This window comes from Equus quagga, chromosome 7 (genome assembly GCF_021613505.1).
Source record: "Equus quagga isolate Etosha38 chromosome 7, UCLA_HA_Equagga_1.0, whole genome shotgun sequence".
NCBI lineage: Eukaryota > Metazoa > Chordata > Mammalia > Perissodactyla > Equidae > Equus > Equus quagga.
This window is the reverse complement of record NC_060273.1, coordinates 16,822,960-16,836,089: the sequence shown is the minus strand read 5'-3', so window position 1 is coordinate 16,836,089 and position 13,130 is coordinate 16,822,960. Positions and strand designations below refer to the sequence as shown.

The 13,130-nt window shown below is 44.7% G+C and overlaps 1 protein-coding gene across 4 annotated transcripts in view; it reads left to right on the top strand.

Moving 5' to 3' along the window:
• Nucleotides 1–12,658, top strand: part of ACSM1 (acyl-CoA synthetase medium chain family member 1) — a 53,409-nt gene extending 40,751 nt beyond the window's left edge. For 2 of the 4 annotated variants that reach the window (XM_046665854.1, XM_046665855.1), the window contains 4 exons: nt 4,654–4,781; nt 5,854–5,953; nt 6,829–6,948; nt 8,407–8,753. In XM_046665854.1, coding sequence (XP_046521810.1) covers nt 4,654–4,781; nt 5,854–5,953; nt 6,829–6,948; nt 8,407–8,493 — 435 coding nt within the window. In that variant the 3' untranslated portion in view covers nt 8,494–8,753. Of the gene's footprint in view, nt 1–4,653; nt 4,782–5,853; nt 5,954–6,828; nt 6,949–8,406; nt 8,754–12,507 lie in introns of those variants that run through there. The other 2 variants (XM_046665857.1, XM_046665856.1) reach the window with 2 other exon arrangements.
• Nucleotides 12,659–13,130: the final 472 nt, after the last annotated feature.

Below are 13,130 nucleotides of genomic sequence, written 5' to 3'. Positions count from 1 at the left end.
TCCTGGAGAATATTCTGTGTGCATTTGAAAATAATGTGTATTTTGTGGTTTTTGGATGGTGTTCTGCACATATCTACTAAGTCTATCTGGTTTAATGTGTCATTTAAGGCCATTGTTTCTGTATTGATCTTCTGTTTGGATGATCTATCCATTGATGTAAGTGGAGAGTTGACGTCCCCTAGTATTATTATGTTACTGTCTATTTCTCTTTTTATGTCTGTTAATAGTTGCTTTCTATATTTAGGTGCACCTATGTTGGATGCATGGATATTTACATGTATTATATCCTCCTGTTGGATTGTTCTCTTTATCATTATGTAGTGCCCTTCTTTGTCTCTTGTCACAGTTTTTGTTTTAAAGTCTATTTTGTCTGATATAAGTATTGGTATCCCAGCTTTCTCTTCATTGCCATTTGCATGAAGTACCTCTTCCCATCCCTTGACTTTCAGTTTGTGAGTGCTTTAGGTTTGAAGTGTGTCTCTTGTGTGCAGCACATATGGGTCTTGTTATTTTATCCATTCAGCCACCCTATGTCTTTTGATTAGAGCATTTAGTCCATTGAAATTTAAAGTAGCTGTTGATAAGTACGTAGTTATTGCTATTTTGTTACTTTTTTCCAGGTGTTTTAGTAGTTTTTCTCTGTTCTTCTCTTGCTCTCTTCCCTTGTGATTTGGTGGCTTTCTTTAGTATTATGTTTGGGTTTATTTCTCTTAATTTTTTGTGTATTTATTATAGGTTTCTGGTTTGTGATTACCATGAGGTTCATATATAATAACATACGTAAATAGCAATCTATGTTAAGTTGATGGTCTCTTAAGTTTGACGTCTTACTAAAAGCCCTACACTTTTACTCACTCCCCCCACATTTTATGTGTTTGATATCATATTTAACCTCTTTTTGTGTGTGGGTGTATCCCTTAACTTCTTATGGAAATAGATAATTTTAGTACTTTTGTCTTTTGACCTTCATATTAGCTTTATATGATCTGCTACATTTACTGCATATTTGCCTTTACCAGTGACGGTTTTTCCTTGATAATTTTCTTATTCCTATTTGTGGTCTTTTCTTTTCCACTTAAATAAGTTCCTTTAACATTTCTTGTAAGGCTGGTTTCTTAGAGATAACCTCCTTTAGTTTGTGCTTTTCTGGAAAACTATTTATCACTCCTTCCATTCTGAATGATAACCTTGCTGGGTAGAGTATTCTTGGCTGTCAGTTTTTTCCTTTCAGCACTTTGAAATGTCATGGCACTCCCTTCTAGCCTGTAAGGTTTCTGCTGAGAAGTCAGCTAATAGCCTTTTAGGGTTTCTTTTGCATGTAACTTGTTGCCTTTCTCTTGCAGCTTTTAGGATTCTCTTTTTATCTTTAATTCTTGACATTTTAATTAAAATGTGTCTTGGTGTTGGCCTCTTTGGGTTCATCTTGTTTGGTGCTCTCTGTGCTTCCTATACCTGCATATCTGTTTATTTCCTTAAGTTAGGAAAGTTTTCAGTGACTATTTCTTCAAATAGGTTCTCTGCCCCTTTGTCTCTCTCTTCTCCTCTGGGACACTGATGATATGGATGTTAGTATGCTTGATGTTGGCCCAGAGTGCCCTTAGACTGTCCTCATCTTTTAAATTATTTTTTCTTTTTTCTGTTCAGTGATTTCTTCTGTTCTTTCCTCCAGGTCACTGATCCATCCTTCTGTGTCATCTACTCTGCTGTTGATTCCCTCTAGTGAATTTTTCATTTCTATTATTGTATAATATTCTTCAGTTCTGATTGGTTCTTTTTTATATTTTCCAGTTCTCTGTTGAAGTTCTCACTGTGTTCATCTATTCTTCTTCCAAGATCAGTGCGCTCTGTGTGAGGCACCCCTCCACCACTTAGCCAAGCTTGCTCTGAGCCTAGGGATCAGCCTGATGTGAAAGCTTCATGTCTTCTTAGGACTTTCTGAGCATGCGTCCTGCCTGGGGATGTGATGACCTTAAAAATTCCCCCATGTTCACAGCTGTCTTGAATGTCTTAATTTCCCAGAAAATCTCTCCCTAGCTTCTCCTCCAGATCTTGATGGTCTACTGTATATCTCCACCCATAATCTCTTAGCTCAGGCATCTTTAGTTTCATAGTCTGCCTTGTAGCTTTTATGAGCAGTTCCTGCTGCTCTTCCCATCTGTATTCTGAATTGTGTGAAATGAGTGCCTTGCATCAGTCCTTCAGGTGTCCCCCCCGACAAGTTAGAACAGATGTACACAATAATTTTCAAATAAGATCTGCTCTGCTTTCTCTGGTTGGAGCAGGGGGACTGGGAACCTGGCTACTGTCTACTCAAGACCAAATCTGCCATGCTGGGGAAAGGGGGGACAAGACTGAATAAAAATGGCATGAAACTTTCCTATCATTTTGAAGATGGCTTTTTCTTGATTGAGTCTTTGCATGGTTGCTGTAAACCTTTGACACTTTTCCAGAGCTCCTGGACAAAGTCAGCTCAGACAGACCCTGATAGTTTGTTTGTTTGTTTGTTTTTGATGTTTTTTGGGGATTAAGAGCTTAGAGCTTCCTAGTAGGCCATTTTTTTTACATCACTCCCCATAGCATTTTTTAAAAGCAGGCACGGTTAAGAACCCACTTGGGTGTCTTTGTGGACTCTGCCCACATCTGTGTGGTAGATGGGATACTGTCCCCCTACCATTCAGGAGCTTTTCTTTGGCCTTAAGAGCATCATTCCTTCCCTGGATGTGTGAGTCCCATCATCCAGATTTCAGTCTCTGACCCTACCTCAATAACCGGCATGAAGAAAGTTCATTCCCATGGAAAACCTGTCCACAGCGGTGTGTCAGGTCAGCTGTATCAAAACACAGCACACTGAGTTGGACAGCAGTTCAAGTGGCACATGAATGGGGGTGGGACTTTGCTGTACCCCCTGATGCAGTGCTTTCTAAATTTCAGTCATCTGTGTCCACATCCACTATTTTTTACCTTGTCTGTGCACCATCTATATTATCACTTAATTTTTCCCTCTAAATCCACTTATTATTTTACTTTAAAACATTTGTTTTAAAAAAAAGTTGATCTCGTATCACAAGTGTTAAACAGCGTCACTTGCCAAAAGCAGAAGGCAATTATAACCATAACAATAATACAAACAAAATAACTTTCTTAAATTTTAGCTACATCCTGTTCCTGCTAAAAGTTCTAATCTTGAAACATACTTTCCTCTTGGTAGTTCCAGAGCTTTTAAAAACATGTCAGAGCCAAATCAGAACAATTGCAAGGAAATCTAAAAAGAGGGGTGATTCAACGTTTTTAAAATGTTTTTTTCTGGAACTTCTTAAAATCATGTCACGTTCCACAACAAGGAAGATGCCAACACACTGGCTCAGGGGCCAAGTGCACAGTCTGTAGACCAAAAATTAAATTCAAATACCAACCCTTCCACTGACCAGCTGAGTGACTTTGAGCAAGTGATTGTGCCTCTCTGAGCATGTTTCCTCTTCTGTAACGTGGGCTATAAAAAATGCCAGCCTCACACAAAACCTGTACACAACTGTTCATAGCGGCTTTATTTACAATAGCTAAAAACTGGAAACACCCCAGACGACCTTCAAGGGGTGAATGGTTAAACAAACTGTGGTTCATTCAAAACATGAAATACTGTTCAGCAATAAATAGGATCAAACTATACTGATGAATACAACAACTTGGATGAATCTCTAGGGAACTACATTGAATGAGAAAATAAAGAAGAGCCAGTCCCAAAGCTTCCATATTACACACTTAGGGAACATTCTTAAAATGACAAAATTATAAAAATGGAGAACAGACTAGTCATTACCAAGGGGTTAGCGATGGAGAGTGAGGTAGAAGAAGGAAGAGGAGGGAGGTGGACGTGGATATAAAAGCCACATGAGAGCTCCTAGTGATGACGGGACTGTTCTGTCTCTTGACTCTGGTGGTGGACACACAAGCTGACATGTGATAAAATTGCATTGTACTAAATACACTCACACACACACAAACAGACACACACAATTGAGTACAAGTAAGAATCTGGGGAAATCTGGATAAGTTCAGTGGATTGCATATATGTCAATATCCTGGTTGTGACATTAAACTAAGTTTTGCAAGATGTTACCATTGGGAGAAACTCGATAAAGGGCACACAGGCACTCTCTGTATTATTTCTTACAGCTTGCATGCAAATCTACCATTGTCTTAAAATTAAAAGTTTAATTAAGATAATACCAGCCTCATAGACTTTCTGTGAGGATCAGATGAGGTAGTGTTTTGGGAAGAAAACTCATTGAGCAAATGTTTATTGACACCTCCTGTCTGCCCAGGCCCTGTGTGAAGGCTGATCTTCTCACAGTGAACCAAATACACAAGTTCATGTTCCAGTGGACATTGTCTTCTACTGGAGTGCCACACAAAAGTGAGGTGTTATTTTGAAAAATTATCTTTAAAATTGGCTTAATATTGCCCACTAATGGAGCAGTAGCATGCATTGAGTGTTTGCATGTAAAGAAAATAGACTCAGAAAGGTGATGAGACTTGACCAGGTGCCAGGTAGAGCGAGAAAGAGGATTTGAACCCAGATCTGAGCCCCAGGTTGCAGTTCTTCATCTCTAAACTCGCTGCCTTCTCCATAAAGGGGTGCTGTTCTGTTTACAGGATGACCCTGTGAAGACAGCAGAAACGGAGTGTGGGGACTTTTACAACACTGGGGACAGAGCGACCATGGATGCAGAGGGCTACATCTGGTTCCTGGGGAGGAGTGATGATGTCATCAATGCCTCTGGGTAGGTGTGGCTGACCCTGAGCCAGGAGGGATCACCCTCACATGCCTGGTGGGGTCTAGCTTTCCCAGACATTCCTCCATGCATTGGGCATGGGACCCTCAGCCTAATTCTGAACAGAGCCACCTCTATGGGGCCCTGGCCCTGGGGTATCTGTGCACTTCCCCCAACCCCTGCATCCAGAAGAATCAATCAAAACGAAGTTCAAGAAGGTCTGGAAGAAAAACCATAATAAGACATCACGCAATTTAAAGAGAAGGGATGGCACGGGAAGAGAGACTTGTTTTGGCTCCTATTGGTGGGAGGAGATTGTTCTCCGTGCTCCTCTGATGGGCACATGTCACAGAAAATCATCATCATCATCATCATCATCATCATCATCGCAGCTAAGCATTATGGAGTACTTACTATGTGAAAGCACTCTCCTCAGTGTTTTGTATAACCCAGTAGATGCAATTATTATGCTCATTTTACACATGAGAAAACTGAGTCACTGACCAGTGAAGTAAGTTGTCTAAAGTTTCAAAGACAGTACAGTTTGCAGACCAGATTCAAACCAAGGTAGGGTGTCTCCCAACGTGTTGTCCCAACCCTTACGTGATCTAGGGGGGAAAATGACACAAGTAAAAAGCTCTCTTGATTATTTCACGGAAATTGAGATTGTTTTATTTTTTAATTTCTAAAACAAATGCTGATGTAGTGGGGAATGGGATGGAGAACTTTCATGAATGTTTAAGATAAAGTTTGAGGCTTCCAAGAGGTTCCATGCTGGAGGAGGCTCCTTAAGCCGAGCTGCAGAGCTCTAGGAGGACGGAGCTTCCACTCTCCTCCCTCTCAGAAGCAGCGAGGTCAGACGCCCTGAAGAGCATCTGTGCCTCGTGTTTCTTAGCATGGAACGTCCAGGTCTCCTGTAGTGGTCCCGCTACACAGCCTTTCGCAGGCCTCTGACTCCCTGTGACAGTTACCCTCTGTGCCAAGGGGAGATATGAGCCCCCAGAACATGAGATTCGAGGGCCTGGGTCACCCCAGCCCTGGTGTCTGCTCAGAACCAGAGAAGGAACCATCGATCCTGCAGGTATCGCATCGGGCCAGCAGAGGTGGAGAATGCCCTGGCCGAGCATCCAGCAGTGGCTGAGGCAGCTGTGGTGAGCAGCCCGGACCCGATTCGAGGGGAGGTGAGGAAGAGGACACGGAGGGCATCGTGTCTGTGTGGGCGCTGGGAAAGCAGGTGCAGGGGAAACTTCCAGGCCATATCTACCCAGGACCTAGGCTGGAGGGAGGGCGCAGTTGGTGTGCGTGTGCACTTACACTGTGTGGTCACCGGGGGCACTGTGGCCTCATGTGTGACTGAAAATGCTGCCACTGCTGCTGACGTCTAATATTTTAATGAGCTCTTATTATGTGCTCACTCATCTATTCCTCACAACAACCTAGTGAGTTCAGGACACTTATTATACCCTTTTTATACATAAGGAGACAGAGGCCTAAAGAAGTTAAACAACGTGCCCAGATCACACAGTGGTGGAGCAGAATGAGAATCTAAGCAGTCTGGCTCCAGAGCATGCCTTCCTTGATTCAGCAGGTGTTTACTGAGCACCTGCTATGTACAAGGCCCTGTCCATAAATAATAACATAAGAATAATAAATTACCACAATTATTAAATGCCCACAAGGTTCCAGGCACAGAAGTATACATACAACAATAGCAAAAATGATGAGGATGATAATGCTGATAGGAATAATAATAAAGTTAAACTAGCTTCATGTTTTACATGTATTATCTTGTGGAATCTTTACATAAACCCAGCGAGGAATGAACCTGTACTGTCCCCATTCCACGGAGAAGGAAAGTGAGGGTACCAGAGGTTAAGTAACTTTGCGAGGCGTAGAGTGGAGACTGGAAGTATTGGCAGTAGAACCTGGTCCTGTCCTGTTCCAAAGGCTCAAATGTCAACTTGGTTTTTTTGTTCATTAAGTAAATATTTACTTTTTTAAACTATTCAGTTGGTTGGCACTCACCTTGAGCCTCCCATCTGGTTCTGCACTGCAGGTGGTGAAGGCGTTTGTTGTCCTGACCCCACAGTTTCTGTCCCGGGACAGGGACCAGCTCACCAAGGAGCTGCAGGAGCACGTGAAGTCAGTGACGGCTCCGTACAAGTACCCGAGGAAGGTGAGTGAGGGCAGACGGACGGGCTGGTCCCCCGAGCCGTTCCTGCCGCTTCGCTGCCCCAAGTCTCAGAGGGTGGCTGGGGTGAACCTTAAACAGCCAATGGGACTAGCATTTTTCTCTTCAGAAGAGACAATTGGCGTAGGGGTGGGGTGGAGTCAACTTAATCCAATGGAACCTCTATCCTGTGTCAGAAACCAAAGAAGAATCCATCACTGGCACGTTAACCTAAAGGAAAAAATCAGACAAGTGCCCAACGCTATCCAAGAAGGTTGTTTAAAATCTTTCAAAATTTCAGAAAGAAATCCAAATCAGCAGCTTCCAAACTGTTTTTAAACATAATTCATGCTAAGAAATACATTCTATATTGCAGCTCAATACATATATACGTACATAACAAAAATTAACAAAATAATGTTTATCCTTACAACATGCAATGTATTCTGATATTCTTTATTCTACTTCTTTTGTTTTAAATGCTGCATGCAAACTCCAAAAATGTCCAACAATAGAGAAACGATTAAGTTATTCATGAAGTTTAATATTATCCTGTAATTCAAAATGATATTGCAAATCTTTTATTTTTAATATTAAAATATCACAACAATATATTATTAAGAGAAAAAAGCAGGAAATGAAAGAATATACATGATATTATCCTATTTATTTGCTTTAAAAGCAAAGTTTGAAAGGATACATATGCCAAAAGTTCACATTTTCTTCCTCTGTAATCGTACTTCGCTTCATTGTCTGAATGTTGACAATACAGACTAGAAATAAAGAGCTAACATCTATTGAACGTGTAGCATGTGGGCCAGGCCCTGGACTCAGTGCTTCACATGCATTGCTATTTTATTTAATCATCTCCACAACCCGAGATGTTCTAATCATACTGCTTCACAGAGAGGAAACTGAGGCTCAGAGACTCACAGTACGTTGCCAGAGATTAGAGTTAATAAAAAGCAGAGCTGAACTCAGACCCGTGTGTACCTGACAACAGAGTTCATGCTTCTAACATCAGGCTCTGCTGCCTCCCAGAGAGAACAGAGGGCACAAAGCAGGCAGGATGGGCTAGATGTTATTGTGGGGAACAAATAGCCCCCAAAGTCTCAGTGGCTTATAACAAGGAAGGCATCTTCCTTGCTCATGTCACATGTCCACCATGTCCAGGCTCTCCTGGGACCAGGATAAAGGAGCAGCCACCATGCAGGTATCTGCCAGGTGCTATAAGAGATGGACAGAGAGGGTGGCCAGGCTCAGTGGTTCCCAACTCTTCTGTTAGAGGTGGCACACTTCACTCCCACTCACGTTTCTTCGATCAAAGCCTGTCCCAGGGCTGCATCCCCCTTCAGGGGGACTGTGCAGTCTGGGGCACTATGCAGGAGCAAAGGAGGGGAGGGGGGATTGGTAGGAAATGACAGCGGGACTAAGTCAGGGTGGATTTGCTTTCTCCTCAACCAGGTGGAGTTTGTCCCAGAGCTGCCCAAAACCATCACTGGCAAGATTAAAAGGAATGAACTTCGGAAAAAGGAGTTTGGTCAGCTGTAATCGTCAATAAACTCAGAAACCACTGCGTGACTGGGTAAATCCCTGGCCACCTCAGTTTCCCCATATGGCGAGGGTGAGGATGGGGGTGTTGAGAGAGTTGACTTGGAAGAGTATCAGGAGTGCCAATATTTCAGCATTTTTGTTTCTTTCAGATTAATATCAGTCACTCTTTTTCCTCCAAGTCTCCTCTTCCTTCTGGATTGCCCAGATGAGCACACAGATTGGGGCTGGAGGTAATAAAATATGAATATGAACATCAACGGTGCCCCTGTGTTGTGCATTCATTCTATTGATGAACTTATGCTAAATCTGGTCCCTCTGTAATTGGCCCCAATCCCCATCAGAGAGAGCCCGGGGCCTGATTCTCCCTGCTGGCCCCAGCTTCCTGGGTGGCCCTGTGCACCCAGCAGATGTCCAGGACACAGAGGTCCAGGAGAGATGCTCCGAAGAGCCCCAGACACCAGTCTCTCCTAGGTCCCAGCCTAGGTCCCACATGGGTGAGTGAGGGACCTGCTCTCTGGGAACCCAGGAGTCCTGTAGGACTCTTCCAGACCTCTCCAGAGGTACCCAGTCCTTCAGTCATACCCAGGAGCTTTTGCCCCTCAGCTTTCCCCGATATGTACCCACCCACTCATCTCTTCCAAAGGCCCAGGTATCCCCCAGCCCTTCCCAGGGGTCCAGTATCCTCCCCCACATCCTTCCCCTCACACTCTATAACACCCTCCTGACATTCAGAGCCCTCCTGCCCCCCTGGCCTGTGGTTCTGTGAACTGATCCTTCACTCTGTCCATCCTTGGAGACTGAGATGGGACCACTAGGGGGAAAAGCAGAGGCTGGGAGGAGCAGAGGCAGAAGGGGCCGAGGCTGCGGGTGGGAGAAGCACATACTGTCTCCTTCTCACCCACCATTAGGGTCACCCTTGGAGAAATCCCCTCTGCAGCTGCCCTTTTCTGGGGTGCACAGACACACACACTCCTAGGGAAATAAGACATCACAAGCACAGGCATGGAATCACCTCCATCCTCACCTGGGGACTCAGGCATAGGGCTCAGGGACAGGCTCACACACAGACCCACACTGCAGACACAGGCAACAACCCTTGAGGAGAACATATGCACGCACAGACACACACACTTAGGGCCACATGAGACAGCCCTATAGGGCAAACCCTACACACATTGGACACACACACAGAGAACACAGACACACACTTAGATACAATCAAGAACACCCAAAGGGGCAGCAAATTCACACACACAACCAACACACACAGATATAAAATACAGACACAGATGCTCCAGCAGGGACACACATGCCCAGAGACACACACAGAGATTTGCACAACTGACACACACTCATTTAGAGATACAGACACACAAATGCATAAAGAAATACACAGAGACACAGAGAGTGTCACACAGCAGAAAACTCATGTCCACAGTCAATATACTCACAGACACAGAAACTCAGACTCTCAGGTCCATAATGCAGAATTACACAGCCAAACACACATGCACAAACACACACACACTCCCGACCCTCATCCCCTATCCCAGCCCACAAGACAGACAGACAACCCTGGCACTCAATGGAGGCCACCGCAGGCAGACAGGATGAATAGACCCCGGCATGACCTGCCCCACCTAAGCTGTCATGAAAGGGGGCGTTTTCCTGATTCCAAAGCAAGGGCTGGGGATCTGCCTCACGCCAGGGCCTTCTGGATGGCTGTGCCTGCGTCCTGAGATGCCAGAGAGTAGTGACCAGGGCAGGGTTGCTCTGGGGACAGGGGCCCAGGGTAGGGACAGGGACCCTGACAGTGTGCACAGTGTTTTGGATGGGGCTTAGCAGATCCCAAGGAGAAGAGAGGAAGAGAGGCAAACCTCCCCAGGACCCTGCCATGCCTCAGAGTGGACTCTCCCACAATATTGACGATATTGACAATAACAATAATGCCATCATCAGGACTATTATATGACAATATTATCATCACCACCAGTCAGTCTCAGGTCGAAGAGCAAGGGGTGTGACCATAGCTGGCTGGTTTGGCCTCATCGTCTGAGCAGGGCAGACCCCAAGCAAAGCTGGGCCCTGGGCAAAGCTTCTCATTGGCCCCTTCTCCCTCTGTGGTCTCCAGGCCTCAGCCTCCCCCTCTCCCAAAATCACCTCCCAGACCAAAGTCCCCTCTGACCCTTTTCTCAGTCTGGGTACAGCCCTTTCCCTGCCCGCACTCAACCTGATTCCCCATGTGTGCAAGGTGGATAGAGATGGTACCGACCTCCGGATCCCATGAGATGACGCCTGCACAGTGCAGTGCTTAGCACAGGCCCACAAGAGGGGCCTTTGGTTGTCACTGATGCCTTTAATGGCTGCACACCTTCAAGGCACCAGTTCTGGGAGGACAGATTCCCCTGGGAGATGATGCTGCTGATGTGCACAGGGGTTCAGAACGTGACTTCTTCTTGTCCTTATAACAGTCTTTGGATGCAGGCATGGACGCTTCCATTTTAATGAAGGAAACCTGCTCAGGGTCACACAGCTGGAAAGCAGCACAGCTGGGTCTCGAGCCCAAGGCTCCTGGCCTGCCTTCCAGGGGCCACGAAGGGCTCCCCTCCATGGGAGGCTGACACTGGCTTTGGGGAGCGAGCGCTTCCTCAGTTGCAGGAATGATCTCCCCTGTTCCAGGCCCCAAACCTCTGTCACTTCTCCTTCTCCCCCTCAACCCTACTGCAGCGCTGATGAGGATGACCTTGGCATCCTTAATGGAATTCCCCGGTCCCTTACAGACTGGACCTCTCTCCTGTTCTCTTCTGGGCTGGTCCGACTTCCACGCCTTCTGTACTGGTGCCTCCTTGTATAACCAAGACGGCCCACCTCTGGGGCTCTTTAGGCAGCCAACAGCATCTAAACGGAATTTCATACACACTGTTGTTTTGTTGTCCTTGTTTTGTTTGTGTTTTGCTTGTTTTTATGGTTTCCTTATATTTATGGTATTAGACATTGATTTTCCATTATAACAGTGATGGAATGTTTCCTGTTTGCTATAGATTTACATAATAATAAAAAGTGGTGGGATTTAAAGCAATGATTTTAAGCTGCCATGGGCCTGAACAAGTTGGGGAAACACTGTGTGCAATCATGCAGAACAGTGCTTTAGGGAACAGCGCCTCAGGACGGGGCCCAGGAGAGATGATCTCCAGTGGGGTTTGTCCTAGTCACCTGGGTCCTTGGGCCCCTTCTACCTGCTTGGCTTTTCACACCCAACACTCCTGGTGCTGCCAAGCTCCCTGGGTGTTGTCCCCAGGTCCCCCCAGGAGAGAAGCTGGTGACCGTTCTCTCTTAAAATTCTCACTTTTCTGGAGATCCCCAGAGATCAATTATGAGAGAGTGAGCTTGGATTTTCCCCACTGAGGTTCATAATGTAAAGCCCATGCTAACAGGCAGCAGGGTGACAGATAAGTGACATGTTCACCACTGTTTCAGGTGTGAACCTGTCTGTTTAATTGGGGGTGATTTTGAGACCATACACTCTTGTCACAGAGTGGAATTCCCAGGGCAGATGGAGATGTATTTTATTGCTATATTATTATGATCATTATCATTCAGTACTAATATAGTCTTTGACTCTTATTCTTAGGGTTACTTTTCAATTCCCAAACTTACGGAAATTTCTAGTCTATGTTTTTATCATGGATTTCCAGCACAATTACTTTATGATCTCAGAACATGCTCTGTGTCATTTCATTCCTCTGAAATATACTGAGATTTGCTTTATATCCAAATGGGTTTAATTTTTATTTAATTTTTGTAAATGTACCACATGCGCTTGAAAATAATGTATACTCCACAGTTGTTTGGTGTAATAATTTCTCTCTGTATATATTTCTATCAGGCTAAGATGCTTTGCTGTTCTAATCTTCTCCATCCCTACTGATGTTCTATCTGCTTAGTCTGTGAATTGCTGAGAGGGAGGGTAACAATCTCCTACTCTGCTTGTGTATTTGATTCTTTTTGCAGTTCCGCCATCGTTTGTTTTATATGGTTTGCAGCCGAGACTGACTATGGGGAAACCTGCAGTGTTCCAGAAAGAAGGAGGTTGAGTGGGAAGGACCAGAATCACAAGGTCTTGGAAGGTTCCAGAGAGGAACTGTCGTTAGGCTCGGGTATGGTGGGGCATCAGGTCAGGGAGGGGTGTTCTAAAAATGAGGTCACATGGGGTCCACTGTGATGGAACGGGGGAAGGCAGGAGATTGGTCAAGAGAGAGTACCACAGTCCCCACTTATCTGAGGGGGAGACGTTCTAAGACCCCCAGGGGATGCCTGAAACTGTGGATAGTACCAAACCCTATATACTCTATGTTCTTTCCTATGCATGCATACCTGTGATAAAGTTTAATTTATAAATTGGGGCCAGTAAGAGATTAACAACCATCACTAATAATAAAATAGAATGATTACAACAGTGTACTGTAATAAAAGTTATGTGAATGTGGTTTCTCCCTCAAAGTATCTTATTGTACTGCACTCGCCCTTCTTCTTCTTGTGATGATGTGAGATGATACAATGCCTACCTGATGAGATGAAGTGAGGTGAATGCCATAGGCATTGTGACATGACGTTAGGCTGTATTGACCTTCTGA